Here is a 21,626-nt window from a genome sequence, read left to right on the forward strand (position 1 = left end):
TTGAGGGTGAATCTCAAACAATCGCACAGGGGAAAGTACACAAACAGCACCACAGCACCGACGATCGCAGTCACGAAGCCAGTCATGGCGCCTCAGAAGACTCTCGTGGAAATTCCACGGAGCATACTCCCCCGCCTGACTTGGAATAGCTCCTCGTCTCGCCCAGCTGTCACACCCTCACATTGTGCCGCGATCGCGAAACGGCCATCATACGACCACTATGCTCAAGCCCGCTCGTCCTTCTCATGCCAGACGCACAGAAACGAGATCGAAGCTCAATACCGAGCCTTTTCAACGGCCGTACAAAATTCACGACGTGGCTCTGCCGGTCTCCGTCAACCTTCGGTCCCTGCTCAAACAACCCTGACACCACAGCAAACCGTCACTAGTCCAGTCAGACACAATGGAGTTTATGTCGCAGCCTTTAAGCCTGCCCAGCGCGCATTTCACGCAACCCCTTCTCGGCCCCGAGAGCATCATTTCGACACCCTCCGCTTCGTGAAGCGACTTCAAGCCGAGGGGTTCAGCGAAGAGCAGGCCGTGGCCATGATGCGCGTCCTCAACGATATCATCCAAGAGTCGATTCAGAATTTGACACGGACAATGGTACTTCGCGAGGGTGAGTGACATACAACTTCAGCCAGAGTTCGATGTGGTCGCGGAACGCGCATTTCTGATCAAGCTTCGGTTTTACAGATTCGGAACGATCGATCTACACACAAAAAGTCGACTTCGCTAAATTGCGCTCTGAACTTTTGAACGCCGACTCCACCGAAGCACAGCTCACGCGTTCATCGCACGAAAAGATCGCGGCGGATATTGCAAAGCTTAATTCTCGCATGCGTGACGAAATCGGTCGCACGCAGGCATCTGTGCGACTAGATCTGAACCTCGAGAAAGGCAGAATCCGTGAAGAGGCCAATGGCCAGGAGATGCGAATCAAGGAGACCGAGACACGTATTGAGCAAGAAGTTGCTGGCTTGCGGGAGCGTGTCGAAGCTGTCAAGTTTTCAACGCTGCAGTGGCTGATGTATGCATTTCGAACCCGATCAAGTCTTCCTGGGATTGTTGCTAACTTTTCTTCTGCTTCTAGGGGTGTATGCACTGGTACCGCTGCTTTGATTCTTGGTGCTTGGCGTCTTTTCATGTGATTTGTGTTGTCGTGACCTTTGTAAAGTGTGCATAGCCGGGCTGGGAGTGTCTTTTGTATCATTAATCTCTACTTGCTCGCTGGGGGTTCTTCTCAAGACGAGTCTTTACTGATCTGTATAAATCTATCATTCACTGTTCTAGCCTGCCCCATGAATGTTTGAATCTCTACACGAAGCTGCTCGTCATTCAAACATGATTACAGTGGGAGGGCACAATACTTATATCAAATACAGCTTACGTTGGCCATTATTATGTATGGCTCAAAATATATCGACAGGATGGGGAATACTCTGCCGATCAGCCCGGTAGAAAGTGGACCGTGGACTAGAGTGTTTCGAGTCTACCTCGGAACAAAGGCCTGATGATAGACCAACAAACAGAGGTTTATAAGGCAATGAGGAGCGACTTCAATCTAGACCGTCTCAGCCACGATAGTCTTGGAAGTAATATCACCTTGCAGAAGTTTCAGAAGTTTCATGTTTCTGCAGAACAACGTTGTCAAGGCTCATTATTCGTTGCCATTGTGCGACTGCTGATAGCGGACAAATACGATACAAGCCATTGGTGGTGTAAATCCCGGAGGCCGTCGGTGACTACCTCATTCAACGCTAGTCGAGTCGAGCTGATGCGGTGCGTGTCTGCGTGATTGTGACAGTCGGCTCTCGGCAAACCTCTCTCCAGCAGAGCAATCACGGTTTTGCCATCCTTGGGAGTTTCTCAACGACATGGTCACTGCCATGTATACCAATAAGCAATCGGGACTGAATTCGCCCCCAATTCTCTGGAGGATATTTCAGTCAATAGCCTCAAAAAGGAGGTGACTATAAGAGGTGCTCATACAACACCTGCGCGGTGTTCTTGGTCCAGCCGGGCTATTTCAGAATGCTTATCTGAGGGGGTGCAAGTGGGTGGTGTGTACCTGATATACCTACTGGCTGATCGACACTCAGGGTTACAGTTTTCATGCTTAGCGCTTGAATAAACACCCGTTAGCAGCGAAGTAATCAAAGCTATGAAGGCGCTGTCCCAATCACACATGACTCTGTGAGGTCCCAGCGTACTTGACTACGACCATAAGAATGGCTTCTCGTCAGCAAATGTCTGTGCAGCTGTATAGCTTTACCTGCCCTGTGTTGTAGGTCAGTGGAACTGGGTTCAGTCAAGCCGATCATCCTTATACTTCCGTCTCAAAAAGCGTGCTAGCACTCCACGGGGCGTCTCTGGCCCTGATCATTATCTACTCGAGTAGAATCGACCACACGAGCGCCTGTGCTGTTCTTCCAGGTGGTTGAGCGCTTGACGAAACAGTCGTTACTATCATGTTTGTGCCAATTCTAGTCGCACTTGCCATTCTGGGGCAACCGAGACTGGTCGATGGATCAGCATCACCTGGCGGTATACTCGATGTTTTCCAAGTCTATCAACCCGTGAATTACCAGCCAGGAAGTGTCAACAACTGTGACCTAAACGTCCTGCTGATGTACCATGTCTTCGCCGAGAGCTATGGTCAGCCCTTCGTCGGTAGGACATGACCTAATCACCGTGAATTCCCAATTGTGTCTTTAAGGGTTGAGTCTGACTACAAATCAACAGGGGACTACGTACCACCGAGCTGCAGCTTCGACACCGTTCGGATCAACATGACTGTGACCTCAAGTGGCCGTCAATATGATCGACTGGCGCTGATGTACCTTGGCGATGCAGAGGTGTTTCGCACCTCCACAGCTGAGCCGACTTCCACTGGGATTGCATGGACATACATTAAAGAGATGTCTCAGTACAATGCGCTCTGGCAGGCACCACAGAAACTTCTTTTCGACTTGGGTAATATCATCAATGATGTGTACACGGGTCCTTTCAATGTCAGATTGACCGCACATTTCTCGAAAACCGAGAAAGCACCAAGTGCGGACATTATCCTTCCAATTTCCGCCAGAAGATCTGCAGCAAACTCAGCCAGTGCTTTTACGGTGCCATCAGATAACACCACCGTTACCTACGGTATTCCAAACACTGTCAAGCAGGCCGTCGTGGCAATCTCAGCTTGCGGCCAGTCTCAAGAGGAATTCTGGTGGTCCAATGTATTCACAGAAGATACGCATGACTTCGACAGTACGGTTGGGGAACTGTATGGATACTCGCCATTCCGAGAGATTCAGCTTTACATCGATGGTATATTGGCTGGAGTTGTCTGGCCCTTTCCTATTATCTTCACTGGGGGGGTAGCACCTGGGTTTTGGCGTCCCATTGTTGGTATCGATGCCTTCGATCTGCGACAGTCTGAAATCGACATTTCACCATTTCTCCCCATGTTACAGGACGGCCGGCAGCATTCATTCGAGATTCGAGTGGCTGGTGTGGCCATCACTGCAGGTGGAACTGCCGTCCTGACTCAAAGCGTTGGCTCATACTGGGTTGTCACCGGCAACATCTTTCTTTTCAATGGTCAGCAGGCTCGCTCGCAGAGCAAGGATAAAAGTCGCGGGTCTGTTCCACACGTTGTTACACCAGCTCCGATATTCTCTGTTAAGCGACACTTGGCACAGAACAAAACCGGAGGCAACGACACATTGTCTTACTCTGTCACCGCAGAGCGCACACTTACCGTATCATCCCCGGATTATACGTGGTCGCAAAGACTTTCGTTTTCCAACTTTGGTTACCTAAACCAGCAAGGCTACAGTCAAGTCAACGATCAAAAAACGTCGGGAGTGAACAGAATCACCAAGCTTGGACATGGCCATCAGGTAAATTCGACCAGCTTCGACTATCCTCTCCTAGTCAATGCGACCTATGGCATCACACCAAATTCTTTGTCAATAGACGCTTGGATGACACGAGGCCTGGATATCAAGTCCTCTGGGGGACCTGGCATATCGACCTACACCTTTGTCTCAGGTCCATCTGAGCTTCACACCTCGCAGTCTGGCTCAGCACACTACAAGTCAGTCACAGGCTCAGGTTCATTTTCCTATGGTTCTACGAGTGATGAATTCTCAAGCATTTCAGCTGGAGTGGCTTACTCGCGACGTGTGGAAGCTGTGAATGGAACTGTGGTCAGTGATTCAGAGCCTGGATCTGTGAGATCTGCTGCCCCCGGAGGTATTCAGAAAGGGTTGGGCCGAGGAAATATCCGGAGCATGCTGGGAAGAGGACCAGGAAATCCTCCAAGCTAGAATTCGTCTTTATAATAAGGGACTGAGCGATTCGGAGACAGTCATTGACTTGCAATGATATCAAGTGTTGCTTGACATTGTAAGACCCGATGCCAGACCTCAAGCTCCATATCAAAGCCCTTACTACCATGTCAGTCGGAATGCCAAGCACCGCAATTGTGCAACTCCAGAATCTGCAATGACGGCGCTCGCATGGTCCTAGAGCATTTTCATTAGAGGAGACTATCCCATATTTGGTCTCTGCGAGTGACCGATGGCGAAGCGACCTCGGTGTGCGCGATAGACCCGACTCTTGCGAGTACGTCAAGACGATTTGGAGAAGTACAGGTGAACAAAGTTGCGGCTGAAGACATATTTCTGAATAGCACTCGGCGGGTCAGTGGGACCCGTCTGCCACCTCCCAACACGTGTTGAGCTTAACATGTGGATCTTGATACAAATTGCCACGTGACGTTATCGATAAGAGACCTCCGCGGCCTCGTAGCTTACCAGAACCTAAGTCCGGGCGCATTATCTGGGACGTTTGCAATCTGACACTAGTGTGGCGGCACAAGACCAATCTGATGATTGACGCTCGTTTAAAGCATGAGTGTAGTCACAGAGACATGCTCTATTTCTGGTACGTACAGATCTTGAACAAATGGCTGGAAGATGGCGAGAGAAAACGTACTGACTCTTAAACCGTTTTCTAGGGCAGATTCCCAAGAATCTTATCTCCGCATTCGCGCAAGTTGATTCAGCTGATGGAGACGAACGTCCCAGGAAACGGCACAGAGGCGCGAAATCGCGCCGTACTTCCAGTGTGAGATACGAATTTGGATGCGATTCAAATGATGTGCCTATCGGTTATATTCCGCTGGCCAAATTGTCATTGCGACTGGTAAGCGAATACCATACTCTGTCGTGTCGTGGAAATTGCATTAAATTTTGCCCCTTCGTGCAGATCTATGCCAAACCCCTCAATAGCGACGGTTTGGTGACGTACTCGGGAAGATTGCCTGTTCTTGTCGCGTTGCAGAGCGCGCAATCGCCAAGCTTGAATCACGCCGACAATATCGATGGATGTGCTCGCGAGCAGCTCGAATATACCGTACACTTAAGTACGACCGACGAAGATCAAGAGCCATTGCTATCTTGCTCTTTCGATTATACACAACAATGCGAATTCATCAGCCATGCTCGACAAGTGACTTCTCTTGTCCCTGCCGATCGGTACTACAATTGTCCTCCGACAGCTTGCTACCAAGCTAGTGTACAGCTGCTGATGGAAGATAATTGTGTACTTCTTGAGGTGCTTGGGCTGTGGACAGACTCGCTCGATATCCCCGATCTCAATCATCTGCCAGACTCTGCGTTGGAGTTCTTCTGGAAGTACGCTTTGCATGAGGAAGATGCGACGTTTGAAGCAGAGTCACAGCGTCAGCGACGTGAACAACTTCTGGGATTTTCACGTGATTGGTCACCGCGTGAGTTCTACGAAAACGTGCACGTTCCTCGAAAAACAGAAGAGTCCTCTGCCATCATTAAATCCCCTAACCTCGAATGCGACCTGTTTCCGTTCCAGCGGCGCGCAGTTCGATGGCTACTATGGAGGGAGGGCTTCCAGATCCAGCAGGACGGAAGTATAGGCACGGTAGCTTCTCAGTCACCGAATGGCATCTCAGCCTCATTCAGGAAAATGACTGACGTATACGGGAAGATTTATTATTTCAGCCATCTTTTCATGACAGTGACTACTGATTTATATGATTGGGGCGATACTGCAAATTCGATACATGGGGGTATCCTTGCGGAAGAGATGGGCCTCGGAAAGACAGTTGAGATGATTGCGCTTATTGACTTGAATCGACGGCCTGCAAAAGACTCATTGAAACCAGATCACAATGGTCTACGAATATCTGGAGCCACATTAATCATTACTCCTCCGGCAATTTTGGAGCAGTGGAAGGAAGAAATCCAGCAGCATGCCCCAAAATTGCGTGTCTACCACTATACGGGCATCAAACGTAGCCAGGAGCAGTCAGACGATTTGATGGTCGAGGAGATTGCTGATTTTGATATTGTCCTCACAACTTATAACGTCATCTCGCGAGAAATTCACTATGCAGGCGCTACACCGGGACGGAGCCTCCGTCATGAGAAACGATTCGAACCTCGCAAAACACCTTTGGTCCGAATTGCCTGGTGGCGAGTCTGCCTGGATGAGGCGCAGATGATTGAGAGCGGTGTCAGCAATGCGGCAAAAGTCGCTCGCCTGATACCTCGGCGAAATGCCTGGGCTGTGACTGGCACGCCCTTGCGGAAGAACATAGACGACCTATTTGGTCTATTGCTCTTTCTCCAGTACAGGCCATTTTGTGATTCGAGCTCCCTTTGGAAGCGACTCTACTCGCGTTTTGGTCCTGTTCTGATCAGCATTATAAATTCCATTGCGCTTCGGCACAGTAAAGACAAAGTTCGTGACGAACTGCGATTACCGCCTCAAAAAAGGATCGTCATAACGGTTCCCTTTACACCCATTGAAGAGCAGCACTATGGTCAACTTTTCGAAGAGATGTGCGACCAATGTGGCCTTGATACTCTCGGTGCGCCTCTTACTGGAGACTGGAACCCAGAAGATCCAGTCATTATCGAGAGGATGCGTGCTTGGTTGACAAGACTCCGCCAAACATGTCTTCATCCAGAAGTGAGTGGAAGTAATCGACGAGCTTTGGGCGCAGGGAATGGTCCCTTGAGAACAGTTGATGAGGTACTGGAGGTTATGATTGAGACAAACGACAGCGCCATTCGAGCTGAAGAACGCACATTGCTCCTTACGCAGCTTCGCCGTGGTCAGCTACTGGAGAACGCGAAGCGCAAGAAAGAAGCTCTAGCCCTCTGGCAGAGCGTGTTGGACCATGCTTCAAAGCTTGCAACCGAGAGTCGCGAGCAACTGCGCCTGGAGAGGGTAAAAATCCAAGGGGCAGCTGGCCAACTAAATGGCACCATAGCCACGGCGGGGATATCTGCCGACCTGACTGACGACGAAAGCGAAGGGGAAGTTGACAAAAACAGTCGAATCGGAAAATGTCGTCTCAGACTTCGCGCGTCCTTGGAAGTGCAACACATTGCAGTCTTCTTCACTGCCAACGCGTACTACCAAATAAAAAGCGACCCTGAATTGACCGCGCCAGATTCTGAGGAATACAAGGCATTGGAGAAGAAGGAGGAAGAAGCATACGAGGCAGCGAAGCTGATTCGAAAAGAAATGTTACGGGACATCTCCCGGAAGGTTGAGCAGTACTTGAAAAGAATCCGGGAAAAGGCTCGCAACGATGACTTTGTCCGCATCCCGACCATGAAGCCTTACCTTTACAGCAGAGGAATCGAGTCCTATAGGCTTCTCAACAAGTTCGAAGACCTTTGTGCTGCTTTGAACCAGCATGCAGAACAGTACACAGTCTGGCGAGAGGCCATGACTCGCCTAATCTCCCAGTCACTCATTGACCAAGAGGAGGATGCCGAGTTAGAAGGTAATGAGTATGAGCGTTCGACGAAGCACCAGGACGAAATGTATGTATACATGGAAGCTCTCCGCGCCATGTATGCCGATCGCCACGATGCTCTTACAGGGCAGAAGAACATCCTCATTTCGCACGAAACCAGGGCTGGCATTTCACAAGCGAAAAAGGGGGAGGGTCCTTCCCCGGAATTGTTTCTCTCCATTATGAACACTCGGAGTGAGTTGATGCCGAAACCTGAGCTCGGATCGCTCCGCGGAATAGTCAGTGAACTCCGCAGTCTTGTTGGTTCACTGGACTGGCAAGCCTCAGGAGGCAGCTCGCGCGCGGGTGCCGAACTTGAGATGGTGACTTTGGTCTTAAAGAATGCTGGCCAGATTCTCACAGAGCAGTTGAGGACTTGCTCTAAGATCGAGAGGGAAGTGGAATTGTTTCGCGACACAATGAACAATCGATTGGAATATTATCGTCACCTCCAGCAGATTTCCGACACAGTCGCGCCGTACGATGAGGAAAGCGCGGGTAAGCCGTTGGACCAGAATTTGTTCGAGTCCAAACTAGAACAAGAAGAAAAGATATACTCCAAGATCTCTTCTTTGAAGTCCAAAAGGCGATATTTGATCCATCTACGAGACGAGTCGGGAGAAGAAGATGGTGCTCGGATATGCATCATCTGTCAGTCAAACTTTGAAACAGGTACGATTTAGCGACGCTTTGCTTTCAGGCCCCTGCATCCCCATGCTAATTAACGCTCGATCAGGCCTGTTGACCGTCTGTGGTCATAAATACTGTTCGGACTGCCTTCGGCTGTGGTGGCGCGAACACCGAACCTGCCCTGTCTGCAAGAAGCCTCTCAAACTGAAGGATTTTCACCAGATTACGTACAAACCGCAAGAAATCATTGCACAGGAGGAGGAGACACCACTCAAATTTGAGCATGGAAAACATTCCAAAAACGCGATCTACACAGACATCAGTTCTGGACTCTTGAAAGAGATTGATACTATCAGTCTCGATGGATCTTTCGGCACGAAAGTCGATACCCTGGCACGGCATTTGTTATGGCTCCGCGAGCACGATCCTGGGTCCAAAGCGATTGTCTTCTCGCAATATCGAAACTTTTTGACTGTCCTCAAACAAGCCTTTGAGCGGTTCGGCATCGTTAGTAGCAGCGTCGATACCCCTGGTGGAATTGAGCAATTCAAGAAAAACCCAGCGGTAAGTGAAGAACGTCATATTATTTTCTTGATTGACCTTGGAGTTAATTCGGCAACTCAGATCGAATGCTTCTTGCTACATGGCAAGGCACAATCCTCGGGCCTCACTTTGGTCAATGCAACCCATGTGTTCTTGTGTGAGCCGCTTATCAACACTGCCATTGAGCTTCAAGCTATTGCGCGAGTGCACCGAATCGGTCAGCATCGCCCTACGACTGTCTGGATGTACCTCATATCGGGAACCGTTGAAGAATCTATATATGAATTATCGGTGACTCGCCGCCTTGCCCACATACTTGAGAAAGAAAAACAAGTGAAAAAGGAGAATGTTGATCTGGGTCATGGAAATGAGTCTTTGATCAATGATCTCACGGAAACCGCAATTGACTCCGCCAACTCATTGGAGATGGAGGGCGCGACCCTGAACAACCTGATGACGAGTGGAACAGCAGGCGGCGAACTAGTCAAAAAGGACGACTTGTGGCAGTGCCTCTTTGGAGCAACTGCTGGGAAACAGAACCGTGGCCTTTCAACAGATGCAGAAAGGGAAGTCAGCCGGTTCTTGCGCGGCGAAGCTGCTGAACAAAGGCGAGATGAGAGAGCAATTTGAAAGCCGATGCATTTGCTGAGCATCTCCGTCAACATTGGCCCGTTCTTGAACATGTTTCATGGATTAGCAGGCCTATAATGACCATGAAGATTAAAACGGCCTTCAAATTGCTGGTACTGTAGCCAGATACACAGTAAGTCTCGTGCTCTAAGGCTGTTATGAAATTGACAGCCATAGCTCCGACCACGGCAAGATTCAAAGTCTCGACGTAGCTGACCAGTTTGAACTTATCAGCTGATCCGGTTCAAATGACAACTTTGATAGGCTGTCTCCGCTCGTCGTCTCGTAAGCCGCCAAGAATAGAAGGATTAACAAGTAAGCATTTTGCTTCCACAGCTGGGCGAAGACAAGCTTTAGCCAGTTCCCATGCCGTCAATAAAAGGGACTTGCAGTCTCCTTTAGAAACGATTGTACGCTCGTATGCCTTCTGAAGTCTGTTGAATGACAAGGCGTCGGTTCCTGAGCCTTCATGAATATGGCCAAATACGTGTAGTTTGGGGCGGACTCTCCACAGCGTCTGCAAAAGATAAGGGCATCCCCATTGCAAATCCAGGTGCGCGAGTGGTGGGCCATGTGTAATCAGAACGTCAATTCCTTCGGGAACCAAGCTGGTCCATACATCCTGGTTTCGGGGGTATTGGAAGGCCCAATTTCCATGCTTTAGAGAGTAGGGACTTCCAAAAATTCGAAGCTGGCGACTGGTTCCCGGGCACGAAACTGTTATCTCGTTGTTCTCCAAGTAAATGATATCGCCCCATTCGAGCTGAGCCCTCTGAAACGCAGATTGACGTGGGCGGTCCGGCATGGAATGAAGCAGCAAGTCATGGTTTCCTGCTACTACTATCTTGACGGGGTGAGACAGGGAGCGTAGCCAGTTGAGTGTGGTTTGAATCTCCTCAAAAGAGCCAGACTGTGTTAGATCCCCAGCATGTATGAGGATATCACCGTCGGGAATCAGAGGTTGGGCATTATGTGTATCGGAAATACAGACAATTTCGACCGGTTCTCGAAGCGGCATGGCTATGAGAGGTTTGTGCCAAGCATATAGCGTTCGTGCAAGATAGACAAACGGCTGAGACCAGAATTTCTGCCATGGTCCTGGTCGCTGCCTGTGAATGAGCTCGTGAAGACCGGACATCATTGGAGTATTGAGGACTCCACGAAGGTCGCTCAGTCAGGTGATATCCAGCAGATCAATCAGTCCTGGATCTCAGTACTTGGTTAGACCCTAGAAGTCTATGCGAGAATTCCTTTCATGTAGCCTTAGCTGATAGGTAGCTTCTAGGCTTCAACGTAGAAACTGAAGAGAAGGGGAGACTGACATCTGCGAATTTGGTAGATTATGACAACAACCCCACCACGAGCACGATCGCGGCGATCTTGCCTTGTGATGTTAAACTTAATCCATTCCGTAGTAGTGCATACGTGATTATGATAAAAGCGTACCTTATCTTCCCTTCCTCAATTATGTAGTACCAGTTCCTACTCCTAGTACTGTTTGGCTGTGTAAAAATGATAAAATACACGCGGAGGTAGTATATGCAATTCTCCGGAGTATCCAGTACAGTTAGAACCACGCTGTTGAGCAAGAACCTACTTGTGTGTAATATTCCTCACATCTCACTACATCAGCACGGTGTGCTCAGATGCTGAGGTCTTCTTCACTCGATGCTCGACATTCTAAGTGACGGCCTCAGGCAGCAATTCACCCGACTTCGATCCGTGTTACTAAGCAAAGACGGTGCCCGGACTCCGCCCGCTGACCTGCCGGCCGAGGTGGAGGACGCCCTCTGGGAGTGCGGCGAATCGCCGGGCATCCAACCTAAACACTTAGACATCCGCTGACTGGCTACGGTTACGTGTAGCGAGGGAGCCTGCAGGATTTAATTAAATACTTGACCTCTTAAGATTCGTGAAGCATAATCATATCTTCCACCGCTCCATGTCCCCTCTGCACTGAAATTACGCAGTCCACAGCCCACACTATGGCGTCAGACTCACCGAGCCTCGAGGCTCGCGAACTGAGCCTCGTAGGCAAGGTTGAGTTTCGAATCGCCATGGCTGATTCAGACGAAAAACTGGAGTCCTTGCTGATGACATATCTCCCTCCTTTGCTGCTGAAACTGTCATCAGACAGTGTCGCGGTTCGCAACAAAGTCATCTCAGTCTGCCAGCATGTCAACACACGTGTCAAGAACCCCTCCATTCAACTGCCCGTTGCGGCCCTGTTGAAGCAGTTCAAGGAACAGAAGTCACAGCTCATTCGTCACTTTGACCTCATATACGCTCAGCAAGGAATAGATCGTCTGGGGGCTGACGCGAGAATTGATATCTTGCTCCCTCTGCTACAAGGCATTGCGCAGATTGGCACCTCGCCATCGCAGGGTGCCATTGTGTTCAACCTCGTCCTACGACTGCTGCCACTGTTCAAGATCCCACCAAAGGGCAGCGAGGCCGACCAGAAGCTGAAGGAAACTCTGAGTCTTTCGAATGAGGATAGTCGTTTTCTTGTCTTCTGGCTGACAAGGCTCCTCCTTTTCTCGCCTGCAGCAGGCAATGCTCAGACATGTCCAGGCTTGTCGGTGGACGAGTACAAATTTCTGACCAAAGATGCGCCTGTCACCGAGACGTGGAATCCCGCATCCCAAGGAGGGTTGAATTTGACTGAGACGAAAGTCACTGCTCTTCGATTTCTTGGGAGCGGCGCCTTTGAGGACTCCCAGCGATTCTTGCCTTCATTAATTGCCACGGCAGACGCCAATTCACGGTTGGCTGATCTGGGCGATGAGACCCTCAAGCGATTCGCTGTTGATCTTGAAGACTCTTTCATGGTAGAGCAACTCTACGATCTCTATTTCGGTGCGGGGGAAGCACAAGGCACTCTACCAGTGCGCCCGGCTTTGCAGATCAAAATCTTGACGTTCCTGGGGAAATCCATCAAGGCGACAGAGAATACGCAACGAATTTACCGACTCATCGAAGAAGGGCTGCTTTCTGATGCCGCCAGGTCGGCGCATGGACTGCAAGCATCGAAGCTGAGAACGCAAATTTTTACTTTCACGACATGGGTAGTGCGAATGGGCTTACCATCGAATCTCAAACAGATTGCTCCAAAGTTGATTGCTGGCTTGAGAGATTTTATCCAGTCTCAGGGCTGGCCGAGCCCCGGGGCGAGTGGGCAGAGACTGCCCGCAACAGATCTAAGCTTACGGGGTCTTGCATACGAGAGCATCGGTATCTTGGTACCCAAAGTTGATTTTCAACTTCGTGACGAGACCGGAGAGAATTTCGAATTCGACCTCATCCGATGGCTGTTCACATCTCTTGCCTCTGATGATTCTAGCCCGCAGATCTTTGTGAGCATTGACCAAGCCCTGGGCAGTATCCTGAACTCTTCCCTCGACAACTACAATGAAGAGTTCCAGGCTCAACTGCGCCCTTTCCTGGTGAGCCAGATGCGATTGACTCCGGGGGACACTGACCCTGATACTGGGTTTGACATCACCCGGAGCGTACAGTATGCGGCAGTCCGACTTGCGAACAGATTCCTTCCGTATAGCGATGTTGTGGCGCGCTGGGTTGATCTGATGGCAGTGGCACATGGATCAGAGAGACAACATGAAATTGTTGAAGAAGGAACAAAAGGTCTTCACCCGTACTGGTTCCGGTTGCTCAACCCCGCCAAAGACAAGAAGTGGGAAATCGATCGGGAAAATGCAAAACAAACTGTGGACGCGTGGTTCGAATTTCCCAAGTTCGCTCATGCGGCTCAATTTCTCCTGGGAATGGGCGACAGCAAGGGAGCTTCCAGCGTCCCAGGCATTGAACAGCCCCAGCTTTTATTAGGTCCGTATGAAGGAGCCCTCGTCCCTGCTGTGGCTTTTCTACGGAACACTCTCCTTGCAGAGTCGCTTCATGCCGCTAGCATGTCCACGGAGCTTGAGCAGGACTGGGACTACAAGCTGGAAGTTGAGCTCTCAAGCAGCAACGAGGCACGATCTGCCGTGCGACAGTATATTTGCGACTCTGCGAAGGAGCCCGTGGTCATGCTTTTGTCTGCGATCCTCCGGGGGCTCGCCAAAGAGTCACTCACGGGATTACGGCAAAGCGGTTCAAGTTTCGTTGAGATTTGTGCCTTGTCGCCGAACGATGCAGTCGAGAAGCTCCTTGTCCTTGCTCCCACTCTCATGCAACCTGTCTTGGGCCACAATCAGGACGTTCAAGAATTTGCTGCTAGAGCTCTGGGGATCCTCGCGTCCCACCCATCCTTTGATGAAACTAAGTTGCTAGGTGTCTACACTGATATGAAGGACACGGTTGACGGCTGGAAATCAGCTGTTGGAGGAGCAGCACTTCGTGTGCGCGGCGCAATCATGGCCTTGTCCTATATCTTTAGCCGCCTTTCCTATCGAAAGTCCTCTCGTCGGGTTCCAGACTCAACTCTTAAGAGCTACGTTGACACAATGATTGACATCATCAGTAATTCACGGGATACTCTACTTAAGCGAACGGCTGAAACTGCCCTCGGTCAACTCAGTCTATCGGGCCTTCTGTCAATCGAGACGCTGGATGAGGATGGCTGGAAAGGACTTTTGATGAAGTTGGCAACCGATGCCAAGACCGAGAACAGCACACCTATCTCTGCGCTTGGCCTTTTGACACTTACATTTTCTCGGGCCCAGCCAAATTCTGCCTTGTTCGGCGATTTTATCGAGTCGCTATACAAGCTTCATGAGATTAAAAGTCCAGAAGTTCAGTTCACAATTGGCGACGCTTTGAGTAATGTGGCCGCTGGATGGGATTCACGGGCTTTGATCCAGGAGTTCGACGTGGATGCAGAATTCCCAGGCTCAGACGTGCCCCGTTCAGTATTTGTTGAGGTGTGTGATAAACTTATCAAGGATTGTCGTACCTCTAAGCCGTCCCTCCGCAAGGCGTCGGCTATCTGGCTCCTCTCTCTCGTCAAAAATTGTGGACATCTTCCGGAGATGCAGGAACGTCTGCGTCAGTGTCAAGCCACTTTCTCCAGCTTGTTGAGCGGCAGGGATGAGGTTGTACAAGAGACGGGCGCCCACGGCCTGAGCCTCGTCTACGAGATTGGCGACCAATCTTTGAAGGATGATCTCGTACGGGATTTGGTGGACAGCTTCACCGCAACAGGCTCAAATCTCGGCGGTGGTAATGTCACTGGGGATACTCAACTATTTGAACCAGGAGCTCTGCCGACTGGTGAAGGATCCTCAGTCAACACCTACAAGGACATCATGAATTTAGCTGCGGAGGCCGGTGATCCAACACTTGTTTACAGATTCATGTCAATGGCATCGAACAATGCACTCTGGACAAACCGTGCCGCATTCGGTCGATTTGGCATTAGTACCATTTTTTCCGATTCCAGCGTCGACGGATATTTGGCCAAGAACCCCAAAATCTATCCAAAGCTCTTCCGCTACCGATTCGATCCGAACCCCAATGTTCAGCGATCAATGAATTCAATCTGGCAGGCTCTCGTCAAAGATCCGACAGTGGTGGTTGATACGCACTTTGATCAAATCATGGAAGACTTGCTCAAGAGCATGCTTTCGGGGCGCGAGTGGCGTGTACGCCAGGCAAGTTGCGCCGCTGTGGCCGACCTCGTTTCCGGACAGCGACCTGAGAAATACGCCCAGCATCTTGACGAGATCTACAGTCGAGCGTTTAAGCTTTTGGATGATATCAAAGAGTCTGTGCGAACGGCTGCACTTAAACTGTGTCAAACCGTTACCAACTCGGTGATCCGTACGCTGGAGACCGATGGCTCCGACAAACGAGCAATAGTCCTTCTCGGCAGTGCCGTTCCCTTCCTGCTCAGCGACAAGGGCCTCGATTCTAGTGTTGAAGAAGTCCGCGGGTACGCCATCGGTGCACTCGTTCAGATCATCAAGAAGAGTCCGGGTACACTATTGCATCCATTCGTGCCAAGTATTCTAGAGAAATTCCTCAGCTCTCTTAGCTCTTTGGAACCTCAAGCAGTTAACTATGTTCATTTGAACGCTGAGAAATATGGTCTGACTGGCCAAGATATCGACAAGATGCGCTTGTCAAGTATTCGAACCTCCCCGATGATGGAAGTGATTGAGCGACACTTGATTGACCATCTCGACGAGAACAACGTCAAGGATCTGTCGCCCAAGCTCGAGAATACCCTTCGCACTGCTGTCGGTCTCCCTTCGAAAGTTGGTTGCAGCCGAGTGTTAGTGCTGCTTAGTATGAAGACACTGCTTTTCCGCCCTTACGCCGATCGTTTCATCCAGCTTTTGAGTAAATACGTGGTGGACCGAAATGAGACCGTCAGCGCCTCCTACTGCACGTCAATGGGTTATCTCTTACGACTGGCATCTGATGAACAGGTGCTGAAGACGATTGAACATGCCAAGAATCTCTATCTCAACGGGGAAGACGCTACATCTCGAAACATTGCGGCGGAGATCCTTTACTCGGCTTCCAAGCTCTCCAACGATCGCTTCATGGCATTTGCCACTGCCGCACTTCCCTTCGTCTTTATGTGCAAACATGACGCGGATGACCACGTGAAAGAAGAGTTTGAAAAGGTCTGGCAAGATAACGTGGGTGGCAATCGGGCTGTATCGCTCTACCTGAGGGAGATTGTTGATCTTGTTGCTGAGAACATCGACTCTGCGCGCTGGGCAATCAAACACACGGCGGCACGAGGGATTGCTCAGGCCGTACTATCCTTGGAAGGAGAGCTGGATCTCCCCACGGCCCAGCTGGTATGGCCGGTTCTGGAGAAAGCTCTTGCGGGCAAAACCTGGGAAGGCAAAGAAGTGGTGTTGACGGCGCTTGTGAAGTTCGCGAGCTCCGGTCGGGTGCTGTGGGAATCACAAACAGCTTTGGCTGACTTGCTCAGGGTACGTATCATCTACTTGCCCCGGCTTCCTTCGCCGTCATATGATCGCGGTCGTGAACACTCCGAACCTGTTCGAAGAGGGGTGAGACTCAGACTAACCCTGCTTTCATTTTCTTCCTCTACTAGAATATTGCGGTGCGTGAAGCGAAACGCAATAATGCAACCTATCGACCCCATGGGCTGAGGGCTTTGGGCCAGATCGCCCAAGCACGCAAAGTAGACCTGATGCCGAGCGCTCTCGCAATTGTAATTCCTGTGATCGATGAGATCGTAGAGGATGACGACAAAGATGGAGACAAAATGGACATTGACGGCAAAGGATCGGATTCATCCGAAACGTTGGCTGCAGGCATCGAATGTTTGTTGCAGTGTCTCAACCCAGCCACGACAGAATCAAAAGGTGAGTTCACTTTACTTTGCTATCGTTGTGTTTTTTTTTTCTAGTCTCTGGATGCCCCTCTCCGTCCACCTTTTGCTCCTTTCTATCTCGTCCTTCTCTATCTTCTCTCCCCTTTTCTTGGTGCCTTTTCTCCTCGGGAATCTCGGACCATCTCGGGTAGAAGAAGAACCTTGCCGGAGATGCGGAAGGCCGAAGGAATTGGTAGACGAGTTGGCGAGAGAAGATAGGAAGAGAAGAAGAGAAGGAAAAGTGAGCCGGATTAGGTCGTTTCTTCCTGCGGGAGCCCCCTTAGCGTCCGTTCACCTGCTAAGTTTAACCACAGTGTTGGGAGAATACATGCAAGAGGTGATCCGTCCGTTGGAACAGGCTGTGACACATGGGGCTCGCCAGCTCGTCAGCACGGTCTATCGGGAGCTCCAAGCGTTGTTCACACGACTGAACGAGGGGTCGGACGGACTGGGGACGACTGCACCCCGGTCTGCAAGTGCAGTCGCGCCCGAGTCGGACGCTGCGCTGGCAGCGCCCATGCGATCGATGGCGGCCGTGCTCCTGCGCGAGGGTGACGCAGTGGAGATGGTTCGCAAGGCTCGCGCAGAGGCCATTTTGGCGTATCTGAAGGTTCGGCCGGAAGTTCGTGGCTTGCCTGAGGCGCGGCTGAAACAGTCGCTGCAGGGGTGGAGGACGAATGAGCGATCGAATGCGGTGCAACGATTGTTGGACGAGGCGTTGACATTGGCCAGCTGAGGTTTTCCAGCCACTAGAGATTTTACTTTGTCCCCTGTGCGTTGGATAAAGAAGACAGGGCTGGAAAGAGATTTCGGCTTTTAGAAAGGTGACTACTGATCGTCCCACTTGTCATGACTTCATCCAGTAGTAAGTTACTCGTGCTTGCTTGTACTTATAGCACTGCTAGTCGAAATGAAGTACCTCGTTCACTGGAGGGTACTCAGGGTAGTCAAGTTACTACTCATGAACCTCATGTTTGGAGTATGTCATTGTCTGGGGCCGCTGTTTGCAGCGCCATCGTATCGATGCCCTGGTTTGGGTGGATTGAGATAGTTGTTCCATTCGCCTTTAGAAAGGTACAGACATCTGTATTCCAGCGACTCGGCACACTTTCAAAAAATGAAGCGGCGTCCTGGGGGCCATTTGGGTGTATACTCATTGCAGTGGTAGACTAAGCACCTGCAAGTGAAGCAGAGCAATGATCGATCACATAGAACAATCCCATCTTATGCGCACGAACACCAACACCCACATGGTTCTAAAACACCTTACCCATGAGTAGAACCGTGAACTCTCCCCATTTCCAATCCACCGGGATTCCATTCTACGTTTGTCCGGTGTCCAGTTGTCCACTGATCCCACGAAAGAACAACGCCCCCCCCCCCGCGTATCGGCAAGACCGAAAACCTTCCTCTTCCTCCCATCTCCCCATTCATGCCGCCCGGGCAGGCGACCCTTTCTCCGACCGTCCAAAAAAGACTTGGGTAGTCCAGCGGGCAATCAGCAGTGACCGACCACGCCCTATGAGTCAAGGACCGAATATAGCTCGTTCTAAGCGGACCCGACTTGAATCTAAGCGAACGCTTAGACTAAGGCTAGTCTACTAGTAGTGCCTTGACGCAGTTCATGCGTGTCTCCCGTTGTGCAGGAATCTCGGTACCATGCCAGGATAGGAGATAGGGTAAGGTAGATACTACTAGATGAGGGCCGATGAACGAGACGAACGAGACCAAGAAAGCTTAATGCGCAGACGGGGACGAGGACTGGATGGAGGAGGAGAAACGGCTCTGAATCGTGGGCACTGGGCAGTGGGCACAGGGCACTGAGCACTGCGACAACTTTGGGCAATGGATTCGAAAGCGAAGCGGCGAAGGAGAACGCTAGACGGGACTGCTCGGTGAGACTTGGATGTTTGGGTGGGCGATTGGATGAAGAAGATGGTCGTGCAGTGTACACTGTACAGTAGACGAGTGTGCACTTGAGCGAATTGTAAGTGCGCAGCTACATCCTCGATAAGTCCTGGACTGACCTCGGGCATTTGGAAATCTTGACCGTGAAGCTTCCGGAGCTTGGAGGAAGTGGAAGGAAGATGAGATCCACAGCCCTGACTGGCCACTGCAGCCCGTCCGCCCTCGTACTGTACGATGATGCTGACATGAGCCATGGAGAATATCCTGCAATGATGCAACTCGCCAGCTTCAACCCAGAGGAACCCCTTTTTCTCTGCTTTCCGAGGGATCGGTCTAGCTACTGGGTCACCTTCCCAGCTGGGATACGTCTACCAATAAGCAATCCTCGATGCCATTGGGGAGCAGCGTCCTACAGGACCGCCGGAGGGGATGTGACTGTGAGCAAAAAGTTGAAGCCGTTCAAATACTAATCTATTGAACTCCCATGAATCTCATCCACAGGCTGGTGTTTCAGACCGCGAAAGGGACAATGTCCCCCTGCATGTGCAATGTAGGGGATCAAGGGTGTATCCAATGATCCATTCGGGCTGGCCTCTTTGACTTGTACAACTGACCTGCAGCGGATCGAGAGTTCCAGGTCATCACTGGAAGACACCCTCTGGTGAGGGGGCAGTTTAGCTGATGACTTGAGAAGTGTGGTACCTCACTACCATACTGTATGTGGAAGTCAGCGAGGCAAGACAGAGTTAGGAATGAAAAACAGGTTAGACTGGAGCAGTGGTGCTCAAGTAGTCGGGGCCTTTTCCAGCAGAACATTCAAGTTCGGGTATTATTCTACGGGGACGACTTGGTCTCATCGCCATCCACATCTCTCTCTCTCTCTCTCTCTCTCTCTCTCTGTTTTTCTTTTTTTTTGTGTTTTGTTTTTTGTGTGTTTTATTTTCCCTGCTGGGACGGGATTGTTCCAAATCAGGACGGATTCCTGACCACGTGGCTGATCGACATGGGTCCATTCTTTTTCTGGTGCACTTTTGGGAATCTGTTTGGCTCAGAGAACGGATTGTGTGGGATGGGTTAATTTGGGAAAAGAATGGGTTCCCAAGGAACCAAAAAAAAGTCACCGAATTAACGGCGCCCGATTTCGGGATGGTCGAGGTGCTAGTGGGAGTGGCAACCCTCCAGAGGTGGGTTCCCTGATTCGAATGGCCTCGATCGTGGCGTCGCGTGGAGGGGTCCACGGGAGTATCATTTCTTTCTGTCTTCGGGGGAGAGTCTGCTCTGTTTGGAAGGGGGTGGAAGAGTAGTGATGTCGCTGTTGTACTGTAGGAACGCAGAGCAGCGTATTCGATATGGTGAGTGTCGGGCCATGCGACCAAAATGCATCGTCGCAGAGACGTTAGACATACTGTGACCTACATCAGTACTATAATTCCAACCCATCTACATGTTCCAATCTCGTTTGGAAGATCAATACCAGGTAGGAAAAAGGGGGGGAAAAAAAAACAATTAGCGCACAAAGTACACGCATAGCCCATTACATCTGGAAGCAAAGCAGAAGCAGTACTGTAGGGCGGTCCCAGCCAAAGCTATGGTCCGTGTCTCGGATCTCCGGACTGGCGAGGATCGCTTCTCGCTCGTCAAAGGAGTGGGGGAGGGGAAAGGGAAATGGTCCGCAGGGTTCTCCAGAACTACGTCCTGCCCTTACTGTAAATGACTTCAAACCGCGAGCCCGAAACCAGGAGGTTCTGGGCAGAAGCTAGCGCTCTGGTTCCCTATATCCACCATGGCCTAGCATGGGCAGCGGATGAGGCCACTGCAGCATGAAGGCACTGGCCTCACAAATCCGACGTCGCTAGGGACCAACTCGACGAGGTTTCTGGCCGGGGCCTGAGGATTGGGAATAGGTCAGAGAGGCGGCGGTTTCTGCAAACGACACGCTAGTGAAACGCCACTCGCTTAAGCATCGGTCATGTCCGTGAGGAGGATGCGCCCGGGGCGGATGGTGGCTTTCCACCCTTTGACCTGCCTTTTCCTCGGGGAGACTGGACAGGGTGGTTCCAGTAGTCTTGGGAGGTTGAGCGACAGGTTGGGCTGTGGCTCGGGCTGGGTTTGACCTGGATTGGATCGACTAGACCGATAGACGGATAGAGTACCCAGGACAGAGGGAGAGTATAGAATCATGGATTGTAGGTACTTTTGCCGGTGGAGAATGAAGTCCTCTCTCAGTCTCTCACTACTAACTGCCTTTCCTTTTTCTGTCCGGAAGCGTGATAGTTGGTTGAACACCCTTTCCTCTCTATGGTACTCTACGCTCGAATTCCGGACTCCTAATCGGGGCCATGCAGGATGGATGCTCACCTTTCGATGATGATGCTATCTTCGAGGATCGGCGGTCGACCAGCGACCGAAAAGAAGACGATTTCCAGACTACCTCGGTTGTTACCTTTTCAGGACAGCCGATAAGTAAGCAGTAAGCACCAGGAATGAACATAGACCGTATATGTGTGGTGGTTGTGCTGGTGAGATAAGATGAGATTAGCCTAGTAGATATCGCGACACATCATAGACTTGCCAGTAAACACTACGCACCAAACCGTGTAAGCTGTGAAGTGTCAGCTCAAACACGACTTGTACTATCCTACTTGCTCCAAAGTCAACACGAAACAACAACACAGATCATCCCTTCTCCCTGATGATACCTGCTTAGCTGCTACATCGAGATCACATCATCGTCCCATTCCCAATGCC

General features: G+C 50.7%; 6 protein-coding genes across 6 annotated transcripts; 4 read left to right on the plus strand and 2 right to left on the minus strand.

The window, feature by feature from the left end:
• Nucleotides 1–84: 84 nt before the first annotated feature.
• N7539_007372 (CCDC90 family protein) lies at nucleotides 85–1,151 on the plus strand (the record flags this gene model as incomplete). Its single annotated transcript, XM_056936973.1, has 3 exons — nucleotides 85–619; nucleotides 697–1,030; nucleotides 1,094–1,151. 3 exons carry the CDS (start codon nucleotides 85–87, stop codon nucleotides 1,149–1,151), a joined length of 927 nt encoding a protein of 308 aa, XP_056787772.1.
• Nucleotides 1,152–2,792: 1,641 nt separating this feature from the next.
• Nucleotides 2,793–4,328, plus strand: N7539_007373 (uncharacterized protein; the record flags this gene model as incomplete). Its single annotated transcript, XM_056936974.1, has 1 exon — nucleotides 2,793–4,328. One exon carries the CDS (start codon nucleotides 2,793–2,795, stop codon nucleotides 4,326–4,328), a length of 1,536 nt encoding a protein of 511 aa, XP_056787773.1.
• A 585-nt stretch (nucleotides 4,329–4,913) lies between these two features.
• N7539_007374 (uncharacterized protein) lies at nucleotides 4,914–9,655 on the plus strand (the record flags this gene model as incomplete). Its single annotated transcript, XM_056936975.1, has 5 exons — nucleotides 4,914–4,947; nucleotides 5,021–5,208; nucleotides 5,272–8,524; nucleotides 8,589–9,046; nucleotides 9,107–9,655. The coding sequence occupies 5 exons, from the start codon at nucleotides 4,914–4,916 to the stop codon at nucleotides 9,653–9,655; spliced, it is 4,482 nt and encodes a 1,493-aa protein (XP_056787774.1).
• A 244-nt stretch (nucleotides 9,656–9,899) lies between these two features.
• Nucleotides 9,900–10,796, minus strand: N7539_007375 (metallophosphatase domain-containing protein; the record flags this gene model as incomplete). The annotated part of the gene is made up of 1 exon (XM_056936976.1): nucleotides 9,900–10,796. The coding sequence occupies one exon, from the start codon at nucleotides 10,794–10,796 to the stop codon at nucleotides 9,900–9,902; it is 897 nt and encodes a 298-aa protein (XP_056787775.1).
• An 844-nt stretch (nucleotides 10,797–11,640) lies between these two features.
• On the plus strand, nucleotides 11,641–17,706 carry N7539_007376 (ECM29 family proteasome component; the record flags this gene model as incomplete). The annotated part of the gene is made up of 3 exons (XM_056936977.1): nucleotides 11,641–16,563; nucleotides 16,689–16,962; nucleotides 17,285–17,706. The coding sequence occupies 3 exons, from the start codon at nucleotides 11,641–11,643 to the stop codon at nucleotides 17,704–17,706; spliced, it is 5,619 nt and encodes a 1,872-aa protein (XP_056787776.1).
• A 958-nt stretch (nucleotides 17,707–18,664) lies between these two features.
• Nucleotides 18,665–19,132, minus strand: N7539_007377 (uncharacterized protein; the record flags this gene model as incomplete). The annotated part of the gene is made up of 1 exon (XM_056936978.1): nucleotides 18,665–19,132. One exon carries the CDS (start codon nucleotides 19,130–19,132, stop codon nucleotides 18,665–18,667), a length of 468 nt encoding a protein of 155 aa, XP_056787777.1.
• Between the last annotated feature and the right edge of the window lie 2,494 nt (nucleotides 19,133–21,626).

The sequence above is a fragment of the Penicillium diatomitis genome, assembly GCF_028827545.1.
Source record: "Penicillium diatomitis strain IBT 30728 chromosome Unknown utg000010l_segment0_segment0, whole genome shotgun sequence".
In the NCBI taxonomy this organism is placed as follows: Eukaryota; Fungi; Ascomycota; class Eurotiomycetes; order Eurotiales; family Aspergillaceae; genus Penicillium; species Penicillium diatomitis.